This window comes from Bos indicus x Bos taurus, chromosome 2 (assembly GCF_003369695.1).
Source record: "Bos indicus x Bos taurus breed Angus x Brahman F1 hybrid chromosome 2, Bos_hybrid_MaternalHap_v2.0, whole genome shotgun sequence".
In the NCBI taxonomy this organism is placed as follows: domain Eukaryota; kingdom Metazoa; phylum Chordata; class Mammalia; order Artiodactyla; family Bovidae; genus Bos; species Bos indicus x Bos taurus.
In genome coordinates this window covers 121,671,432-121,693,244 of record NC_040077.1, presented here as the reverse complement: position 1 = coordinate 121,693,244, position 21,813 = coordinate 121,671,432, and the positions used below count along the sequence as shown (strand labels likewise).

Genomic DNA, 21,813 nt, shown 5'->3' with positions numbered 1-21,813 from the left:
TCAACTGAGCTATGAGGGAAAAGCCTTGGGAACTACAAAATAAAGCCCAAAAAACACCGCTACAGGCACTGGGCCGCCACTGACAGTTCAGAGCAGGGGAAAAGGTGGGAGAGAATGTGTGAATTAGAATGTTTATCAGAGAAGGGAGGGCGAGGCAGGCAGCTTAGTAGGGCAGGTGGCAGCATTTCCCCAGGGGCAAGAGGCTGGCTGCCCTGGAGCAGTCAGTGGCTGTGGGGCTCGCCAAGGGGAAGGGCTCCAGACAGAGACCCCATGGGAGGGGTCAGGGGGAGAGAGCTTCGGGTGGTACTGCAATGCCACCAGCTACCAGGAGGGGTCAGCACAACCCCAGGAAATGGCGGCCCCGCAGGGAGTCAAGCTGGAGAACCGCTGCCCAGAGGTTTGGGAGTAGGCAATGACTGGCCTAAGGAGAGCAGGCAGCCCTGGATACAGAGCCAGCACGGAAGACTCTGGCGGGGGCCGCCACCCAGGTAAAGGGAGATGGCACCCGCCACTGCCTCAATCATGGCTGATCGGGGAGGCAGCAAGGGTGTGGGGGTTCTCCTGAGTGGGGTTGGGGATGGGGGGGACAAATCTTAGCTCTTTTGCTATCTTGCTGTGCCCTGGAATGCCACCAGCATTCCAGGGCCTTCCAGCATTCTCTGGGCCTCATTTCTTCACCTGAACCTAGACCAAGGTGGCCCCTTCTAGGAGTCCTTTCCCGCTTTCAGAGGAAAGAGGCGAGGCTACAGACCTCCTGCCCCTCCCTCTGGGCCGTGATCCTCCCACTCCAAGCTCACAGGTCAGACTACGGGCCTCCTGACACCTCCTGACACTGCCCACCTGTCACATCTGGAGAAGCCCAGAGGGCGGGTTGAGTCAGGGACGTCAGCCTCCAGACCAAAGCAGCGGTGGTTTAGAGGCTAAGTTGTGTCCGATTCTTGCAGCCCCATGGACTGCAGCCTGCCAGGCTCCTCTGTCCATGGGATTCTCCATGGCAAGAATACTGGAGTGGGTTGCCATTTCCTTCGCCAGAGGATCTTCCCAACCTAGGGATCGAACCCGGGTCTCCTGCATTGCAGGCAGGTTCTTTACCCGCTTAGCTACAAGCGAAGCCCTAAAGACCAAAACCAAAAGCAGAGCTAGTCCCAAAGCCAAACCCAGGGATGGCCAGTGTGGGCGCTCCCCGACTGCTGCTCCTTCCCGCCCTTGTCACCAGGTCACAGGCCATGCCTACCCTCTTTGGCCCTTGGGGACACTCTGAGCCTGGCTCCCCAGGAGGCCCATTCCCCTTTCCTGCTGTTGTCAGACCCAGAAGGCAAACGCCCAGAGCTCCTCTCGCTGCTAAACAGGGGGTTTCCAGTCTTGGATGTGCTTCTCTCAACTCCTTGCCCGGCCCTAGAGGAGCTGCAAGCTGGCCCAGGCCACCTTGTCACATTCTAGTGGGCCACCTCTCACCACACCCCTCTGCCTTTTCCCCAGCCTCCTGTCCTACTAGGGGAGGTGCAGAGCTTGGTGGCACAGAGGCCAGGAGGCATCCTGGACCCAGCCCTGGTGGCCCACTGGTCTGCCCCGGCCCTGTTGCCCTACAGAAATTGCTGGGCCCGTTCTCGAGTCTCTTTGCCCATCCTTGCTATAACTGAGTCAGTCCTTGAATTTCTGAAGGCCTGATACTAGGTGTGTGTGTGGGGTGGGGGTGGGAGGGGGCAGACAGGGGCTAGGAGCTGCGTGGCTCAGATCTGTGAGTGTGGCCAACTTGCGGGTCCTGCTCACCTTCTCCGCTTGGGGGCCGGGTGGGCCAGGTGCTCCAGCTTTGCCTGGGAATCCAGGGGGACCCTAAACCAACAAAGGAGCAGGCAAGGATGAACGTGGGGCTGGAAAAGAGCTCCACTTCCTTCTTCCTCTTGGGTGTCCTTCCCATTGTGTTAACATGATGCGTTTTTTTTGACTTCCGGGCTGCTGGGCTGCTGGGGCCCACCCAGGAGGCCTTGCTCTCCGGGTCTCTGTTCCTGGAATCAGGCCTGACCACCCAGGCCGTTCCTCCTCCCGGGCCTTCCTCCCTCCCCTCCCCAGGCCCACCCTCATGCGGCCTGGCCTCAGCAGGCCTGCCCCTGACAGACTGGGAGCATCCCGACAGAGCTGGCTTTGTGTCTGCACTCACCGGGGGGCCTGGAAAGCCGGGTTGCCCTTGGAATCCCTAGGGGAAGAAAGCAAGGGGCAGTGTGCTGTGCCACCCTCTCTCCAGCCTGGCTGCCCAGGTGGAAAGAGTGACACAGTGAGGCTGCTTCGAGTCGTGGGGCCTTGTCCTCCACTCTGCCCCCAAAGGCCGGCAGGTGAGGCTCTGGGCAGGAGGTGAGGTTACAGCTCAAGGATGGTGGAGGCTGGGAGGCTACAGCTGGTCCCCACTCCCATACATAAGAGTGACCACCGGGGAGAGGCCCCCTTCCCTGCCTCCCCCCAGCCCTTGACAGTGGTCAGAACAACCAGCTAGGTCCCTGTCACCACTCACCTGGTCTCCTTTCTCACCCGAGCTTCCTTGGGGCCCTCGCTCTCCTCGGGGACCCTGTCACCACAGAGAACAATGCATCTGGAACCCCCAGATGCAACCCCCCATGCAACTGTCCTGTCCCCCAGACTCCAAGGCAGGATCAGGGATTCTCATGTCCACATCTCCCTGTCCCCTTCCTCACTCACCGCTGGGCCTGGGGGCCCTGGGAGGCCTTCAGATCCTGGTGGGCCCTGGTGGCACAAAGGAGCAGAATCAGTCCCTCTGGCTGGGGGAGGGGGATCAGGGCTTAGGGCAGGGGCTGGGCGCAGAGCAGAGGCAGGGATGTGGCGGAGGCACTTCCAGGCTGCAGGACTCCTCTCCCTGGTGTTTGGCCGCCCTTTCCCTTGCCTGAGCTACTGAACCAGCCTCTTAACTAGTTCTGCCACTTCTGAGTTCACTCTAAGTGCCAGCTCCTCTTCTTCAACACAGCTCTGATTATAACACCCTCTTGCTCCAACACCCTCCATGGCTCCCCTCCGCCAACCGAACGCTGAGTTTCAAGGCATCCTGTGATCTGATACCAACCACCCATTCCTGCTTCACTTCCCTCTCCTTTTCTTATCTTCTGCCTGGTTTGGTCCGACTGCTGTTCCCTGAATACCATACATTCACACCACTGACTGTCCCCTCTACCTAGAAGGTCTGCCATCCCTTATCCTTTCCAGGTCTCTTGAAACCTTATCAAACCATCCATGGCACCAATCTGTTCCAGGGGTGCCTCCACCCGTGGCCTCTCCCTCTGGGATTCCCCAGCATGGACAACCAAATGTCCTTCCCCACCCTTGACCCTGAAGCTCCATTCAAGGCTCAGCTCCAATGCCACCCCCTTAGAGAGGCCTCCCTAACCCTCTGTCTACAGCATCCTGTTCATGGCTCCAGCTTGATTTTTTCCACCAGTCCCATCTCTCCTAATTTATGTGTATCTGTTTATTCGTCTGTTATCTGCTTGTCCCACTGGAACTTAGCTCCCTGAGGGCCAGGGGCCCAACTGACTGTTTTATCTGTCAAGGAATCTTCAGAACAGAGCCTGGCACCTAGAAGGCCCCTGGAGAAAGATGTGCTATTGAATAAAGGCACAACCGGGGTTTACAGCATCCTATCTGGCCTCACCAGCGGCTGTGGGTGGGCGGCATGAGTGATGGGGAAGGGAAGACAAAGGTTTGGGGAGGCTAGAAACAAACAGGGATGGGTTCAAGTCCAGCGTCCACCCTAATTCACTAACTAGCTGCAGGACCCGGGGTGAGCCCAGTCACGGGAGGCTCCCACTGATGACCTGAGCTCAGGGTGGGTCTGGCACACTGGCTGAGCCACCATTGGGTCTGGGTGGCCTGAGACAGGCTTGGAGGCAGCGGGGTCCAGAGTGTTGGGCTGGCTCTCCAGCCTGTGGGCGTGGGGTGGGAGGAGGTCCCCTCTTCCAGGCAGCCCCTCCAAGCCATCTCCACTAAACCCGGCGGATCCTCCTCGCAGCTGCCGCCCCCGCAGCAACCAGCCGGCAGCACCGACTGCTTGAGACGCAGCTGGAGGATTCAGGGGGTTGGGAAGCTGGGGTCACGTCTCGCGTTCACGGGGCAGCTGGGAAGCTCTCCAGGCAGCGGCAGTGGAGGAGGAGGTGGGCGGGCAGGGACCAGCCATCTGAAGCCCTTCCTCCCGCCCCCGCGCGGGAGCAGCACTCAGGCACTCACCGATTCTCCCTTCTCTCCCGGGGAACCCGCGTAGCCTCGCTCCCCCTTGATGCCCTGACAGGCAGCAAAGAGAGAGGGAATTAGCCCCACGGCCTGCCTGGCGCGGCGCGATGAGAGGGGTGGAGACTGCAGCTGGCACCCAGACTGGCACTTGGGCGCAGATGGCGCCCAGGAAGAGGCTGGGAACCAGTGGGGTGGGGTGCTCTCTGAGCGGGAGCCCGGCTCCGGGTTTCCCACCACCATTCGGTGGAAAGGAGGAGGGTAGTCATGTCTACCGAACTCGGGCCTCCGCGGGGTCTCCCCAACTTTCCCTCCCCCTCCCCACCAGACAACCTTCAGTCCTCTCCCTGGGAGGCTCCGGCTGCTCTGAGCCTCTGGCCCCTGATGTGTAGCGACTGCTGTGGGCTCCCCCCAAAGCAGAGAGGTGGGCCAACTCCCACTCCCAAGGGGGCTTATATGGCCGGGGGAGGGGAGGGGAGGTTGGTCTCTGAATGGACAGCCTGGCAGAAAACACCCGCTGAAATGCTTATAAAGGAGGAAGCACACTGAGGCTGCTCAAGCCTGGTCCTGTTCTGACCACCACCCCTGGGCACCGGGACCCCCCACCCCACCCCGCCTCCCCAGCACCCCCCCCCACCCTGTCCCCGACCTGGGCCTGCTTACTCACAGGCAGTCCTGGGGGGCCCATGGCGCCTGGGTAACCAGGTTGCCCTGGAGGACCCTGCAAAGAAAGGGAGACGTGATGGGCCAGCCCTTCAACGTTTCTGTCACCCTCCCTGGGTAAGAGGGTGGCCAAGGCCAGCTGGCCTGCAGCTGCCCCTCAGCAGATGCCAGTCCACCCCGGGGACAGCCACCAGTCCGCCCCCCAGGACAGCCACCACCTCAGGCCGTGTCCCCTAGGCCAGCTTCCCTCAGTGGAGACCACCACCAGAGGCCTGGACCCTGGGGGGCCGAGCCAAAGGAGGAGACCCCCCCAGGCGGGGGTTGATGAGGACCGGGGTTGGGGAGTGAAAGGAGCAGGCCAAATGCTGCAGGAAGAGGGAGCGAGGAAGCCCCCGGGGATGGGGGTGTCTGCCCCTAACAGGAGTGAGGGCACCTGGAGATCGGCTTCCTTGGATCCTGAGGGCTTGTGAAGATCCCAGTGCTGAGGGAATCAGGGCTGAGGGGCAAAGAGTTTCACCTCCCCGTCTTCCACTTGACAACCGCCCCAGGGGGCCCAACCCGTCTCCCCAGGGCTCTTCATGTATCACCACCCCCTGCCACCCCCTCTTACCGGCTCCCCCTTCTCTCCCGTCAGGCCCCTGAGGCCTCGCTCTCCTTGAAGACCCTTGGAGAGAAAAATCATGAGAAACTGCAGGGGAGGGCAGTCCCCACCCAGCCCCTGCCTCCTCCCCACAGCCCCGCAGCCCTGTGTTCCCATTCTAGGCAAAGGTGGAGGGGTGGTGGCTGCTGGTGGCCCCCAGAGTGTCCCCAGCAAAGTGACCAGAGGGGGTGGACCCAGAAGGGCAGCACTGTCAGAGGCACATTGAGGGCCCCCACGATGGGCCACCAGAGAGAGATACCGCCCAGGCGGGTGACTGTCACTGGTGGGTCCTACTGTGACCACTGTCTGGGGCGCATCTTCAGGAGAGTGATACATGTGCTCCCTCCGAGGGGCAACTGTCAGCAGAGGTGTCCCTAGAGTGCTCCCCACCAAGATGTATTACCCGATGCCCGACACTTACCTGTCCAAGCCCCCCGCCCCCAACCCCAGGCAAAAATCAACTTCCTTTAGGGATGCTGGGGAAGGACTCAGGAAGGCTCCCTCCAGAGCAGTCCCTGTCTCTTTGGGGATATCTGTTGCAAAGTAGAGTCCCCATCCCTCATCCTCAACCTGGACTTCATAGATGCAACACACACCGTTAAGGGGCTGTGTCTGCCCCTTCTCCCTCATGCCTTCCAGAGACGCGGTGCCCAAACCTTTCCACGACACAAGACAGATGGCTAGACGGACAGATGGCCCCTCCACCCAAGCAAGCAGAAACAGACAAGGTCCGGCCAGGATGAGGACGTGGGGACAGATGGAGCTGTGACAAGGAGGGGCCCTGCTCCCTGAGCTGCCATCACCAGCCCTGGGAGGAGAGGAGCCGACCCCGGGAACATGAAGTCCGACAAAACAGGAGGTTAGTTTCCATGACCCAGAAGGGAGCAACAGTGAGGATGAGAAGGACTTAAACGTACTTGTGATGATGACGAAGGCAGAACAATTAACGACACCAGGCAGAAGGAGGTGGCCAAGACACTGGGCAGGAGGAGCAGGGCCCTGTGACCCCCGGAAACCCTACTGCTGGCACCACATGCCCAGCCTCAGAGCAGACTTGGCCCGGAGCCAAAGAAGAAGAAGGGAAGAGGAGGAAGCTTCCCCTAGGATGATGGGAAAGGTTGCAAGCGTGGCCGCCTTGAAATCCCTGGGGCGCCTCTGGACCAGCCCCGCCAAGCAGCAGGGCAGTGAACCCGTGCCAGCCTGCAGTGTGAAGCCCTAAAGCTTTGGCATCTCTGCCGGGCTCTGTGCCAGGCGCCTGGCAGGGCCCCAAGAACTACTTTCAGCAAATCTTCAGTCAACACCAAAGGTGGGAGAAGCAGGAGGCAGAGTGAGAAGGGAGGGAATAAAGAGGCCCCTAGAGGCAACAGCTTAAAATAAGAAGGTAAAATAGCTCCGGAGGATTTAGGGGGAGTGATGTGTGATTGTGGGAGAGAAAAAAGGGAAACGGAAGGGGGGGAGAAGACAGACGATGAGAGAAAGAGAGAGAGAGCAGGAGAAGAGGGAGAAGGGAAAAATGGAAAGAGTCAGAGACTGGGAGGCTGTCCAAGCTGCTGGGACCTCAGGGAACCTGTGTCGTTAGCTACCGAGCCTGCGGGGGTATGACGACGATGACACACGCACGCACACACACGGAGGAGGGAGGCCAGGGCATGGCAGGAAGGGAGACGAGCAAGAGCCACAGAGACCTGGCTGGCAGGGGAGGGGAGGTCGAGCAGCGCTAGGTTCTTACAGGCAATCCGGGGGAGCCAACAGCACCAGGAAAACCTGGGGGGCCCTGGTGGGAGAAACAGGCAGGTCACATCTCACAAGCACAGTAACCCTGGGTCACGGTCTGGGGCTGAGGGCTCATGGGGAAAGGAAGTCATGGGGTCTTATCAAGGCAGCTAGAAAAGAGACTTGTCCCAGGTCTTGGCCCAGAAGCCACCTGCTCCTCGCCTCGGCTCCAGGAAGAATGAATGGCTCTGCTGATGGTGGAGACGCGCAACAGCCCCCGCAGTTAGACCGCTGGCCCACATCTTCCCGCATCCAGGTGAACCCCAGTGCCAGAGTGGAAGCCCATGGTGCCTGTTACCTGACCTCCACAGGCCCCCGGCTCGGGACTCCCTGGTTCTAAGATGGCTCCCACCGGCCAATTTTTTTTTTTTTCCTCCAAAGGAAGCGTTTTCAGTTCTTCCAGGTTTTCCTAGTCACTTCTACGACCCTGCCATGTCAACGCCAGGGGAGATGCTCCTAGGCTGGCCTCTGCAGGCTTGTCCTAGAGACTGGCCCTACAGAGCCATGGAGGACGGCTCCATCTTAGCTTCTGGCCCCTGCCTGCAGGTTGCCACACGCTTTCCTGGCAATCCAGACCGTGAGCCGTCGTGCAAAACACAGCAGGGATGGGGGGTGGGCGGAGAGGGAAACACGGATATGCCCCGAGGCCTCCTCTAAGCAGGACCACAGGCACAATGGGGCGGAGCGGGCCAGCTCTGGGGGATTCGGAGGTGGGAGACCACAGTCCCCACAGACGCTGTGACGAGGGAAAGGCAGAAGATGGTTCCCTTTCTGTCCTGCCCAGCTTCCTGGGACAAGGCAGCAGAATGGTGTCTGGGTTTTACGTCTCCTTTGAGAGCCTCTCAAGCAGCCCAGAAGACCACGGATACTCACAATAGGGCCTGGAGGACCCGGGGAGCCCCTCATACCAGGTGGACCCTGCGAAGGAAGCCACGGGAAATAAATGAACAGGCTCAGAGCTCGCAGCGCCCCAGGGCGGGTCTCCACAGCCCTCCCCGCCAGCCTGCCACAGAGTCAAGAGGCAGCTGCTGTCAGCGCTGGTTGGTAAAGCTTTCATTCGGTCCGTTCAATCATCCAGCAAACATTTATCGAGCAACTGTTACGTACTGAGCACCAACCCAGGTGCTGAAGACACAACAGTAATTGGGACGTTAAAATCCCTGCCTTGTGGCCCTTACGTTCTGGGAAGAGGTGGACAGGAAAGAATTGAACAGGGGCTGGTGAGTGCTCAGCCGATGCCTGCAGTGTGTTCCCGAGGGAAGGTAACACAGGACGCCAGAGGGCGAGGCGCGCGGGGCAGGGAGCGGGCCTGGGGCTCGAGGGATGCGGGGTGTGTGGGGGGCTCCCTTCTAGAAGATGGTCAAGGAAGGTCTCTGGGAGATGGGGAGGGACAGGGAAGCCTGGCGTGCCGTGGTCCAGCAAAGAGTCGGACGTGACTTAGTGACTGAACAACAGGGAATATCTCACTGAGAAGGTGATCTTTGGGGAAAAAAAGGGGGGGGGGTGGAGCTGAAGGGGTGAGGGAGAGGGCCCTGGAGAAGAAAGAGCTGCAGGCCGAGGGAAGAAGAGTGGCCGAGGGCCCAGCACTGCGAGGAGGCCCCGGGCGCCAGGCAGGCAGATGAAGCCAGCGCAGTGAGGGCTGCGGGGTGGCCTGACGCCTTACGGCCCCTGAAGGACTCCCAGGGGGAGACGAGGAGCCACCAGAAGGTCCAAGGAGACTGCTGGCAGGAATGAGACTGCCCTCAGGAACCGAGGGTCATTGAGGTGCAGACTCCAGCCACCTTGGGGCCCAGCCCAGGCTCTTACCTCTTCTCCTCTCTGGCCAGGCAGTCCCGGAGGTCCCGGCAGCCCGGGGCTCCCTGCACAGCCCGGGTCTCCCTCATGGTTGTCCCCCTGGAGCGGGATGGACGGTGAGTGTGAGCAGCCCCGTGGGACACGGGGCAGGAGGCGAGGAGAAGATGGAGGCCCACTCACCCGGGCCTCCTCGGCTCTTGGGCGCTCCCGCTCCATGAAGCACTGTGGATGACAGCCGGAGGCCCAGTCAGCATCAGGGGGTCAGCCAGGGAGCTCGCCCCCCAACCAGGGCCACCCCGAGCCCCCCACCCCCCGCCCCCGCCTCCTACCTGGGTGCAACTGTCGAGGCCTGGCACGCCGGGGATGCCCTGGTCTCCCTTCTCTCCGCTTTCCATGAGGGCCACCTCGTGAGCCATCTTGCCCTGGATACAGTCCCCGCAGATGCTCTGATGAGAAGGGGAGGGTGTTGGGGCCAGGGCCAGAGAAGGGCCAGGATGGGCTGGATGGGGGGCATGGCTGCTCCGAACCCAGTCCGGGGTGCCCTGCAGACTGGACCCCCACCCACACTCTTAGGACCTCCCCAGCCACCGTTCTCTTCCTCCCCAGCCACATCCCTGCAGCCGCTCAGCTGCCTCCTCTGGGGACCCAGTCCCAACACTGGCTTTGAGTTCCCTCCAGGAAGAAGCTCGGGTGGGGCCAAGCCAACGCCACTTTGCAGAGAGCTGTGTGGGAGGAGGCGGAGGGGCCTGCGGTGGGGAGGGGTGACCATCTGTCCTGGCTGTTCTTGCAACCTGCGCCCACTGTGAGGACATGCCACCAGGATTCAGCCTGAAAAGGCCAGCTCCACACAGCAGCTCCTCTGCCCATGGGAGCCAAGGAAACAGCTGCTGGCCCTTCGCAGCCTTGGGGATGGGACAGCAGGTCCCGGCTGTCACGGGCTCCCCAGTGTGCGGGCCTGAAGTCTTCCTGTGACAAGAAAGGTCCTCCTCTTTCCTGGAGGCTTTAACCTCTCGGGGTCACAGACCTCTCTGAGAGTCTGATGGAGGCTATGAGTCCTCGCTCCCCTTCAAAATGAAACCTTCTAGTGAAAACTAGACTACAGTTTCAGAGGACTCGGGAGCCGGGCATCTATCCACAGCCTGGTGGGGTGGGGAGGCATCCGTGGGCCTCTAGAGGAGCTGCCGCTCCATCGCCACTGTTCGCTGTGAAGCTCAATGATAATGGTTGTCATTGACTCAGCACTCGTGACACCAGCCGTGGTGACAGGCCTCTGCACATGATCGCATTCAACCCAGACAGTGCAATGAGGCGGGTCATCTTACAAGCACTCTGGAGATGAGAAAGCCAAGGCTGAAAGAGACAGCCTGACTTATCTAAAGTTAAGTGGGACCCTGGATTGGAGTTTGATCTGAGGGTGTAACGAGCGCTCTGTCCACAGACTCAGGCTTCCCCTGGGCTGTGGGAGCCTGTGGGAGTCAGCACCCCTGGGGCGCCGTCGGACCCCTTCTCCAGACCACACTCGGTTCCTGTCGGGGGGCCTCCATGGAGCACTTGATCTCGAAGCTGTCAGATGACATGTTACACAGAGACTGTTGAATGCTACCTGTGGAGTCATACCATCACTTGCCCAGGGGCAGACCTTGGGGAACCTCGGCTTGCCAGAGGCCTAGGGCGGAAGAGCTGGGGTTCAATGCCACAGCCTCACCATGATCCAACCTGTAACTGTCGCCAGGAGGTTAACCCAACCTCAAGCTACTTCTGACAACGACTGCTGTCCACAGCAGGGTGGGGCACCCCATGCTGTGTTCTGAGCAGAACCACTGGACTCATGGGAGGTCCAGAGCACTTACCAGCCAGGGCTAGAAGGGGGTGACCAGGACGGGGCGGGGCTCTGGAGGCCAGGGCCTGGGAGGGACCCCTAGGGATGCTGAGCTGTAGGAGGAAGAGTCCTGATCTGGTCTTTAGAGGTGATTGAGCAATGAAAGGCTGTGTCACCCGTGGTGCCTAGCGTGGGAGGTCAGACCAGACCATGGCCCTGGGGTGTGGACTTAATGCTGCTGACAGCCCTGGCCCAGGCCAGCTCTCCCACCAGGCCCCAGCTCCTGGTTCTTGCACCACTAGAATTGCCTCTCAAACCCCGCTCCTTCCTGGATTCTTTCTGAATTGACCAGGGGACAGCGGAGGCTTCTTCCAGGCCCTCACCCAGTCAACCATAGCACATAACCCTCACAGGCCCCTCCCTGCCTGGCAGCCAGAAGAGTGCACCTTCCCCCTGCCCGCTCCACCTGTGTGACCTCACCAGTGGCAGCTGTGGGCAGGTCTCACAGGTGCAGTTGGCAAGAGCACCCATGGCCACATGGGTGCCTTTGCAGGATTCCTTCAAACGCTCGTTCAGCAAACACTGACTGGGGGGTCTGTTCTGAGCCGGCACTATGTTAGGCCCCCTTATACAGATGTGTGGCATGCCTGGTCCCCACAAACAGCTCCATCTCCAGCTCTCTGTGAGCGGCGCCATGCAGCTGAGCGCTGACTATGACGATCCCCTTAGGGGAAGCCCTGCCAGTTCCTGTGCCCTTCCTCTGATGCTCTTACCTTCAGGAGGTGCTGTTCAATGGGCAAGGATCCCTGAAAGAGACAGACACGAGGGCTCAGAAGGGGTATGGGGACTTAGGGCACCAGGTGAAGCCTTGGGAAGCCACATGGCATCCAGGCTTCTCCCAGCCTGGGAAGAGGGAGGGAAGAGGGACCCCCACTGAGGCTAAGGGTGCTGGCGTGGCAAACTCAGCCCCGAGAAGAGTAGGCGAGGCGGCGGGCAATGAGATCTGGCCAGTACCTACCAGTTCTGCAGTTAGCCCGGGCTGTCCTGGCAAACCGTTGTGCCCGGGCACCCCCTGCAGCCAAGAAGAGACACGGGTGAGTGGACACCTCTCTCTAGCCTGCAGGTCCCTCTGATTCATTCTCACCATCACTGCCCCTTCCCTTCATCCTGCAGAGCTGAGAGCCTGGGCTGGCACAAAGCTGATGTCTCTTCTCAGTTCGAAAGTCTCCAGATGGTTTGTAGGGGTAGCTGAGGTAGGCCCAGAGGGGGGACCCTCCCACTAAGACAGTCCAAAAGAGTTCTTCCCCTACACGTTAGGGGCAGAGGGTCTTCTGTGTAGTAAATAACTATGGTTTCTTTCTGTGCTAAGTACTTTTCCTATATTTTCTCACTGTATTTTCTCATTTAGTCATCACAATTGTTTCAGTGTGTTGGGTGTTATCTCCAGCTTAAAAACAAGACGAAGAACTCGGAGAGGCAAGTAACTTGCTAAAGGTCACAGGACAAGCAAGGCACAGAGGCGAGATGCAGACTGAGGACCATTGACTTCAACCGCCCTCTTAACGACTATTTCAGCATCATTCCTCAAAAAGCATCTCCCAGAACGCTCATGCGCACACAGGGGGGAGGCCGGGAGTCAGGCCCATCCAGGTGCAGGTCCTAACTGACCACCTGCCCAACTTTTGGCAGGCTGCTTGGGAGGGGAAAAAAATCTCTGCCTCCGTTTCCTTTTCTGTAAAACAGGGATAGTTTACAGGGAGGCGTAAAGGAGATCAAGGCAGAGCCTGGCACCTGCAATGCTCACGTTCAGTGTTTGCCACCCAGACTCTGTTCCCCTTACAGACACATGATGCACATTTGCATGTTAAATACTCCACGGAAGCTGGGCGTGTGTTCGGTTTTAAATCCCCAGTGCCCTGGAGGAGGCATGCGTCAACTATGTGCTGCATGAATGCACCGCTGCTCCCCACCACGGGGTTTTCTTGGTCTACTCTGACAGCCGGCCTCCCTTCAAGGCGCAGCGCCCAGCAATAGAAGCTGGCACCCTCCCTGGCAGCCCACCTGATTTCAGGCCAGGCTCTACCAGGTCTGAGACGGACTTAGAGTCAGTCTCCCCCGGCCCCTCCTGCACCCCACGTGCCGTCACCCAGCCCTGCTCATTCCGAGCCTTCAGTGAGTTAAGAAGGTAAAGTGTTTAGAATAGTACCTGACGTGGGGAACACACCTTGACCATGTTCATTCTAATCATGCCCCTAAAGTATCATTCACCCCTGCTCCCTTCTTCGTTGCCTGTGTGTTCGTTCACACCCAAGGCTGTGAGTTTCTTGCCCTGCCTTCCCAGCACCACACCTCCCACTTGGCTCTACTGTAGACTGAAGAGCTACCTACACACCGTTCACTAGCTATAGAACCGCACATTTCTTAATGTCTGTAGGAATGGATGTCATTACTGGAGTCCGGATGCTGTGTATCTCTGAGTCTGTTCCTGTGCCTGAAGAGAGTTACTGCTGGGTTCTCTCTTCCTTGGAAGGACTGCGGGAGACCACAGGCACAGGGACCTGCCCCGGCCTAGCATGGGGCAGGTGCCCGCTGGCAGCAGCCTCGGCTTGGTCTCCAGCACTGGTGCCAGACGGGGACTCTGGTGCCTGGGCCCAGACTTGGTGGCAGTCATTCTTTCTGCCTCGTTCCCCCAGCGTGTCTTGGCCAGGTTCACATGACATCAGCGTGTGCTTGTTAATGGGTCACTTTGAAATGACTCTCACGCTTCTCTTGGCAAACCGCAAGCCCCCTGCAGACTGATTCCTGTTTCCTGGCCATGCGGCAGGAAGCCTGGACACTTGGTAAAGGTGAGGCTGGCCTGTGGGGGACCCAAAGTTGGCTTTGATTCTGCGCTTTCAAAGAGACAGAGAACTGGAATCTTGACAGAGGCACCCATCAGCAAAGGGGGTCCCCAGAGCCAATTCTCAGGCCAGGGTGGAGGCTGGTGTATAATAAATCATCAGGGCAGAGGGAATAGTTTGTAAAAATCTTCCATGCGATTCTCCTTTGCTTTTTCAGGTGAGACTCACTTTTTCAAGAGCTGGGAGCCAGATGTACAGAAGCCACTGTCTGTGCCTCCTAGGGTCTCTGGGGTGTGTGGCCTGGCATGCAAGCCTGGGGGAGCCGCCGTGCAGGGCAGTGGAGGTCAGTCGAAAGTGCCCTGCTCGGGAAAGCCCCGGTCCAGCCCTGCCAATTCCTAGCCGATGACTTCAGACAAGATATTTCACCTTCCAGAGCCTCAGTGTGTTCAGCTGTGACTTGGGGATAACACTGCCCTCCTATTGGGGTTGATGTAGGCCCAGATGAATGCGAGAGAATGGATGTAAAATCGTAACAGTAGTTGACATAATGATGGCTAATGTCTTCTGTGTGTTTACTATACATCGGGCAAGGTTCTATACGGCCATGAGGAGATACCCCTCATCCAAGGTAAGGAGCAGTGGCTGCACTTTGCTGGAGCAGCCGTGAAGATATACCCCACGTTCAAGGTAAGGAAACCCAAGTAAGACGGTAGGTGTTGCGAGAGGGCATCAGAGGGCAGACACACTGAAACTAGCCAATCTGATCACACAGACCACAGCCTTGTCTAACTCAATGAAACTAAGCCATGCCCGTGGGGCTGCCCAAGACAGACAGGTCATGGTGGAGAGGTCTGACAGAATGTGGTCCACTGGAGAAGGGAATGGCAAACCACTTCAGTATTCTTGCCTTGAGAACCCCATGAACAGTATGAAAAGGCAAAATGATAGGATACTCAAAGAGGAATTCCCCAGGTCAGTAGGTGCCCAATATGCTACTGGAGATAAGTGGAGAAATAACTCCAGAAAGAATGAAGGGATGGAGCCAAAGCAAAAACAATACCCAGTTGTGGATGTGACTGGTGATAGAAGCAAGGTCCGATGCTGTAAAGAGCAATATTGCATAGGAACCTCGAATATTAGGTCCATGAATCAAGGCAAATTGGAAGTGGTCAAACAGGAGATGGGAAGAGTGAATGTTGACATTCTAGAAATCAGCGAACTAAAATGGACTGGAATGGACGAATTTAACTCAGATGACCATTATATCTACTACTGTGGGCAGGAATCCCTCAGAAGAAATGAAGTGGCCATCATGGTCAACACAAGAGTCCGAAATGCAGTACTTGGATGCAATCTCAAAAACGACAGAATGATCTCTGTTCGTTTCCAAGACAAACCATTCAATATCACAGTAATCCAAGCCTATGCCCCAACTAGTAATGCTGAAGAAGCTGAAGTTGAACGGTTCTATGAAGACCTACAAGACCTTTTAGAAGTAACACCCAAAAAAGATGTCCTTTTCATTATAGGGGACTGGAATGCAAAAGTAGGAAGTCAAGAAACACCTGGAGTAACAGGCAAATTTGGCCTTGGAATACAGAATGAAGCAGGGCAAAGACTAATAGAATTTTGCCAAGAGAACACACTGGTCATAGCAAACACCCTCTTCCAACAACACAAGAGAAGACTCTACACATGGACATCACCAGATGGTCAACACCGAAATCAGATTGATTATATTCTTTGCAGCCAAAGATGGAGAAGCTCTATACAGTCAGCAAAAATAAGACCGGGAGCTGACTGTGGCTCAGATCGTGAACTCCTTATTGCCAAATTCAGACTGAAATTGAAGAAAGTAGGGAAAACCACTAGACCATTCAGGTATGACCTAAATCAAATCCCTTATGATTATACAGTGGAAGTGAGAAATAGATTTAAAGGCCTAGATCTGATAGATAGAGTGCCTGATGAACTATGGAATGAGGTTCGTGACATTGTACAGGAGACAGGAATCAAGACCATCCCTGTGGAAAAGAAATGCAAAAAAGCAAAATGGCTGTCTTCGGAGGCCTTACAAAGAGCTGTGAAAAGAAGAGAAGCGAAAAGCAAAGAAGAAAAGGAAAGATATAAGCATCTGAATGCAGAGTTCCAAAGAATAGCAAGAAGAGATAAGAAAGCCTTCCTCAGCGATCAATGCAAAGAAATAGAGGAAAACAACAGAATGGGAAAGACTAGAGATCTCTTCAAGAAAATGAGAGATACCAAGGGAACATTTCATGCAAAGATGAGCTCGATAAAGGACAGAAATGGTATGGACCTAACAGAAGCAGAAGATATTAAGAAGAGGTGGCAAGAATACACAGAAAAACTGTACAAAAAAGATCTTCATGACCCAGATAATCATGGTAGTGTGATCACTCACCTAGAGCCAGACATCCTGGAATGTGAAATCAAGTGGGCCTTAGAAAGCATCACTACGAACAAAGCTAGTGGAGGTGATGGAATCCGAGTTGAGCTATTTCAAATCCTGAAAGATGATGCTCTGAAAGTGCTGCACTCAATATGCCAACAAATTTGGAAAACTCAGCAGTGGCCACTGGACTGGAAAAGGTCAGTTTTCATCCCAGTCCCAAAGAAAGGCAATGCCAAAGAATGCTCAAACTACTGCACAGTTGCACTCATCTCACACACTAGTAAAGTAATGCTCAAAATTCTCCAAGCCAGGCTTCAGCAATATGTGAACCGTGAACTTCCAGATGTTCAAGCTGGTTTTAGAAAAGGCAGAGGAACCAGAGATCAAGTTGCCAACATCCACTGGATCATTGAAAAAGCAAGAGAGTTCCAGAAAAACATCTTTTTCTGCTTTATTGACTATGCCAAAGCCTTTGACTGTGTGGATCACAATAAACTGTGGGAAATTCTGAAAGAGATGGGAATACCAGACCACCCGACCTGCCTCTTGAGAAACCTATATACAGGTCAGGAAGCAACAGTTAGAACTGGACATGGAACAACAGACTGGTTCCAAATAGGAAAAGGAGTACATCAAGGCTGTAAATTGTCACCCTGCTTATTTAACTTATATGCAGAGTACATCATGAGAAACCCTGGGCTGGAAGAAGCACAAGCTGGAATCAAGATTGCCGGGAGAAATATCAATAACCTCAGATATGCAGATGACACCACCCTTATGGCAGAAAGTGAAGAGGAACTAAAAAGCCTCTTGATAAAAGTGAAAGAGGAGAGTGAAAAAGTTGGCTTAAAGTTCAACATTCAGAAAATGAAGATCATGCCATCTGGTCCCATCACTTCACGGGAAATAGATGGGGAAACAGGGGAAACAGTGTCAGACTTTATTTTGGGGGGGCTCCAAAATCACTGCAGATGGTGACTGCAGCCATGAAATTAAAAGACGCTTACTCCTTGGAAGGAAAGTTATGACCAACCTAGATAGCATATTCAAAAGCAGAGACATTACTTTGCCAACAAAGGTCCGTCTAGTCAAGGCTGTGGTTTGCCCAGTGGTCATGTATGGATGTTGAAGAAAGCTGAGCGCTGAAGAATTGATGCTTTTGAACTGTGGTGTTGGAAAAGACTCTTTTTTTTTTTTTTTTTTAATTGGAAAAGACTCTTGAGAGTCCCTTGGACTGCAAGGAGATCCAACCAGTCCATTCTAAAGGAAATCAGTCTTGGGTGTTCATTGGAAGAACTGATGCTAAAGCTGAAACTCCAATACTTTGGCCACCTCATGCAAAGAGTTGACTCATTGGAAAAGACTCTGATGCTGGGAGGGATTGGGGGCAGGAGGAGAAGGGGACGACAGAGGATGAGATGGCTGAAGGCATCACCGACTTGATGGACGTGAGTTTGAGTGAACTCTGGGAGTTGGTGATGGACAGGGAGGCCTGGCGTGCTGCGGTTCATGGGTTTACAAAGAGCTGGACACGACTGAGCAACTGAACTGAACTGAACTTGTTTAACAATACTCACAAAAGCCCCATAAGGTAGGTTTGGTAATTATTTCCCCTTAACAGATGAAGGAACTGAGATGCAGAGAGGGTAAGTAACATAGCCAGTGTCACAAAGCTAACACATAGCAGGCCTGGGATTCAAGGTCAGGCTGCTTGGCTCTGGAACACACAGTCTAATCACGATGTCATGTGTATCTCCCCATGCCGCCTGCTTCTCTCCCCGACTCCGTGGCCTCCTTCCTGCTCCCCAGACATGGGAGGCATGTCCCCACCCCCGGGCCTTTGTACCTACTGCTTTGTCTGTCAGGAATATTCTTTATTGCAGGCTCACTCCTCATTTCCTTTGAGTCTTTTTATTTTTTATTTTTCTCTTTTTTCCCTTTAGGTCTTGATTCAAACGTTCCTTTCTTTTCAACACTTTTCTCAAATATCTGCCCTGGGCTCCTCCCATTTCCTATCTTCACTCCCTGTTTTAGCTTTCTCATCAGGATGTATCCCTTTCTAACATACTATATTTTATTTCTTTCTGTGGCTTATCATCTGTCTCTCCCACTACAACACAAGCTCCCAGAGAGCAGAGGTCTCTTTCTGTCCACTGCTGTGTCGCTGGCACCTAAAGCAGTGCCTGGAAAGTGCTGCTGCTGCTGCTAAGTCGCTTCAGTCGTGTCCGACTCTGTGCGACCCCATAGACGGCAGCCCACCAGGCTCCCCTGTCCCTGGGATTCCCCAGGTAAGAACCCTGGGGTGGGTTGCCATTCCCTTCTCCAATGCATGAAAGTGAAAAGTGAAAGTGAAGTCGCTCAGTCATGTCTGACTCCTAGCGACCCCATGGACTGCAGCCCACCAGGCTCCTTCATCCATGGGATTTTTCAGGCAAGAGTACTGGAGTGGGGTGCCATCGCCTTCTCCATGGAAAGTGCTAGATGCACAAAAATATTTGTTGCATGAATGAATGTTCAATGCTGCTCCAAAATGGTGAGCTCTGTACCAGTGTCAAGGAGTGTTAGCTGACCTAGATTCTGGGTTCCCGCCAGCTGACCAAGGCCCGAGCTTGGCACGGGTGTCAGTGAGATGCCCGGGCTACACTCAACAGGACATGCATCAGAAAGGAGCTAGGAGTACACACAGCCTGCCCTCAGGGACCAGTGGGCCCTGGGTACCAATCTGGGAAGCAGGAGACAAGGAGTGAGAAATGACACGTACAGGTGTTGGGGCCAGGGGGCGGCACACTTGGCATCAGGCACAGACCATGCGCCCTGTCGCCCTGCCCTCCCTCTGCTCTCCCTCTTTACCTGCAGCCCAGGCATTCCAGGAGGGCCTGGTGGTCCAGGAACACCCGGAGGACCCTGAGGGAGAGAAGAAATCATCAGACCCAGAAGAAAGTTCTGCCCCATCGCGGGGGCAGCGGTGTGAGGATGGGCAAGCCTCGGGGTGCTGGCGGACGAGAGGAGGCGCAGAGGAGACAAGCGACACACCTGCGGGCCCGGCTGCCAGGAGCTGCCCATCCAAAGTCCCGGAGCACCCTGGGTGGGAGTGGGGGTCGCAAAAGAAGGGGAGAGGTTATAGGCAACGTCCACACCAAGCGCAGGGCTGCGTGGGGAGGCAGCTGGCCAGGGCACGGGGGCCCGTGCATCATGGGCACGGGGCAGAAAGCCAGGCCTCTCCCCCAGGTTCGGGGGGAAGGCTCTTGGCACCACTTACCGGCATGCCAGAGAAGATGAGGTCCCCTCGGGAGGGGCAGGAACACTCCCCCGGCTCGCCCTGAAAAGAGAAGAGCCTTTGTCAGTGGCAGAGGGGCAAGGATGGAGTACCCTCTGGAAACTGACAGTGGGAAGGCAGGGTGGGCTCCAGAGATGGAGAGGGCAGGGTTTAAATCCAGGATCTGCCTCTTATGACTATGCCCTTGAGTAATCTGTTCAACCTCTCTGAACCTCAGTCTCCTCATCTGTACAATGGGGGTAATAATGCCCACTGCATAGACTGTCATGAGGATGGACTGGATGAATGTATACAGAGTTCCTGCCACATGCCAAGCACTCAGTAAACAAGAGCCCTTCCTATTACTGCCTTTCAGCTTCATCACCATCTGCGACTGCACAGGTTCTCAGCCTCATTCCCCTTGGCCCAGCCCGCCTTCCATGCTCTTCTCTCCTGGTCCCTCACATCCCTGTCCTCTCACTGGTTCTTCTGAACCCAGTTCCTTCCCCTGTCCTGTGACTCAGCACTCATCTGAAAATGCAGCTGCCTGCTGTAGGGAGACCTGGAGCTCTCTGGGCTCCAGAGCCAGCCCTGGGCTGGCAACCAGGTGAGGTGGGAAGTGTTTGGGGCCCCCTGCAACCTGGAACCAGGGAGCTGGTGTGTGGCAAGAAGACCAGGATGACTCCTCAGCACCCATCCTCCAATCCAGGGTCACAACCAAGTGCAGAGGATCCCCCAGGTGCAGGGTTCTAGGGGCTGCTAATATCCCCAGAGGTACTGGTCACAGGTTTCTGGGACTTACCTTCTCTCCCTGTGATCCCTTCTCACCCTGCAGGGAAGAAACACAGGTGGGTGAGGAGATGGGGTACAGAATCAAGGCCAGCGGTGGCTTCCTGCTGCCCTGAGACACAGCACTCACCGGCATCCCTCTGGCTCCTGGAAGTCCAGCCTGTCCTTGCTGCCCATCAGGGCCCTGCAGGGAGAGAGCCCAGGGTCAGCGGGCAGGGCTGGACAGCAGCCAGCCAGCTGGCCTGCTTGGAGGGGAGGGTGACGGGACAAACGGAAGCAGTGCCGGGCTCCCTGGAACCCACATCTCAGTGCCCATGTCCAGAGGAGGAGACTGAGGCCCACGAGACAAGGAGAGGAGGAAGGAGGAAGACTGGCATTTCTCGAGCGCTTTCTGGGTGTCAGACACTGGGCCAAGTGCCTGTCAGAGGGCAGTGGATGGAATCCCCCGCTCCCAGTCCTGCAGGATGGTATTGTTCCACTTCCAGGGGAGGAAGTGAAATTCGCTCAGTCGTGTCCGACTCTTTGCGACCCCATGGACTATACAGTCCATGGAATTCTCCAGGCCAGAATACTGGAGTGGGTCAGGTCAGATCAGATCAGATCAGTTGCTCAGTCGTGTCTGACTCTTTGCGACCCCATGAATCCCAGCACGCCAGGCCTCCCTGTCCATCACCAACTCCCGGAGTTCACTGAGACTCACGTCCATCGAGTCAGTGATGCCATCCAGCCATCTCATCCTCTGTCGTCCCCTTCTCCTCCTGCCCCCAATCCCTCCCAACCCATAGGTCAAACCCAGGTCTCCCACATTGCAGGTGAATTCTTTACCAGCTGAGCCACAGGGGAAGCCCACAGGGGAGGAAACTAAGGCTTAACGAGACTTTCTAATAGGCCCAACAGGACGGCTTCACCCGGTCTGTGCTCTACCCCAAGGTCCCTGCTCTATCCTCTCTCTCTTCGGTGCCAACAGGACGGCTTCACCCGGTCTGTGCTCTATCCCAAGGTCCCTGCTCTATCCTCTCTCTCTTCGGTGCTTGAGACACAGTCTCTCCATCATAAAGGTCTCTCAGTTGACTTAAGGAGGAGATAGGGATTTCGGCTCTTATTAAAGGGAATTAAAGGCTCCGAGAGGCTGTCACGTGCTGAAGGTCACGCAGCTAGGGACTGTGGAGGCGCGCGGATGGGATTCAGCTTGACGGAAGCTGGTCTGGAGAGACCAGCCAGGGCACATGCTGACAGCTGCTCTCCTGCCGGACAGGCCACCTTCCCACATGGGACTTGGAGCTCCCTGAGGACCAGGGCCTCCTTCCCCTTCATATCTGCCTTTACTGGGGGCGGGGGGCGTGCTCCTTGGCTCAGGCGGGGACCATGACGACCCAGACTGACCGTGGGGACTTGGGCAAGGCCGTAGCCCCCTCCTGAGGAATCCATCAGTGATTCCCAAACTGGGTCTGGACTTTCTCTAGGGATCGATAAAGATAGAAAAGATATGGTTCACTGAGCTATTTTCAACGTTACCAAAAGCCCAAGAAAAATTATACATTTGCCCACGACCTGGCACAGCACCGGCTGGCTGCAAGGTAGCCTTTCTTTGATTCAGGC

General features: G+C 56.2%; 1 protein-coding gene across 7 annotated transcripts in view; it reads right to left on the bottom strand.

Moving 5' to 3' along the window:
- The window catches only part of COL16A1 (collagen type XVI alpha 1 chain), a 56,247-nt gene that overhangs the window by 11,921 nt on the left and 22,513 nt on the right, over positions 1 to 21,813 (bottom strand). For 3 of the 7 annotated variants that reach the window (XM_027517620.1, XM_027517630.1, XM_027517638.1), the window contains 19 exons: positions 20,345 to 20,398; positions 20,228 to 20,254; positions 19,429 to 19,488; positions 19,203 to 19,250; positions 19,020 to 19,073; positions 11,935 to 11,988; positions 11,690 to 11,722; positions 9,427 to 9,543; positions 9,278 to 9,319; positions 9,110 to 9,196; positions 8,177 to 8,221; positions 7,260 to 7,304; positions 5,501 to 5,554; positions 4,895 to 4,948; positions 4,228 to 4,281; positions 2,692 to 2,736; positions 2,507 to 2,560; positions 2,159 to 2,194; positions 1,771 to 1,833 (listed from right to left, as the gene is read on the bottom strand). In XM_027517620.1, coding sequence (XP_027373421.1) covers positions 1,771 to 1,833; positions 2,159 to 2,194; positions 2,507 to 2,560; positions 2,692 to 2,736; positions 4,228 to 4,281; positions 4,895 to 4,948; positions 5,501 to 5,554; positions 7,260 to 7,304; positions 8,177 to 8,221; positions 9,110 to 9,196; positions 9,278 to 9,319; positions 9,427 to 9,543; positions 11,690 to 11,722; positions 11,935 to 11,988; positions 19,020 to 19,073; positions 19,203 to 19,250; positions 19,429 to 19,488; positions 20,228 to 20,254; positions 20,345 to 20,398 — 1,026 coding nt within the window. The remainder of the gene's footprint in view (positions 1 to 1,770; positions 1,834 to 2,158; positions 2,195 to 2,506; positions 2,561 to 2,691; positions 2,737 to 4,227; positions 4,282 to 4,894; positions 4,949 to 5,500; positions 5,555 to 7,259; positions 7,305 to 8,176; positions 8,222 to 9,109; positions 9,197 to 9,277; positions 9,320 to 9,426; positions 9,544 to 11,689; positions 11,723 to 11,934; positions 11,989 to 19,019; positions 19,074 to 19,202; positions 19,251 to 19,428; positions 19,489 to 20,227; positions 20,255 to 20,344; positions 20,399 to 21,813) is intronic. The other 4 variants (XM_027517645.1, XM_027517662.1, XM_027517651.1 and 1 more) reach the window with 3 other exon arrangements.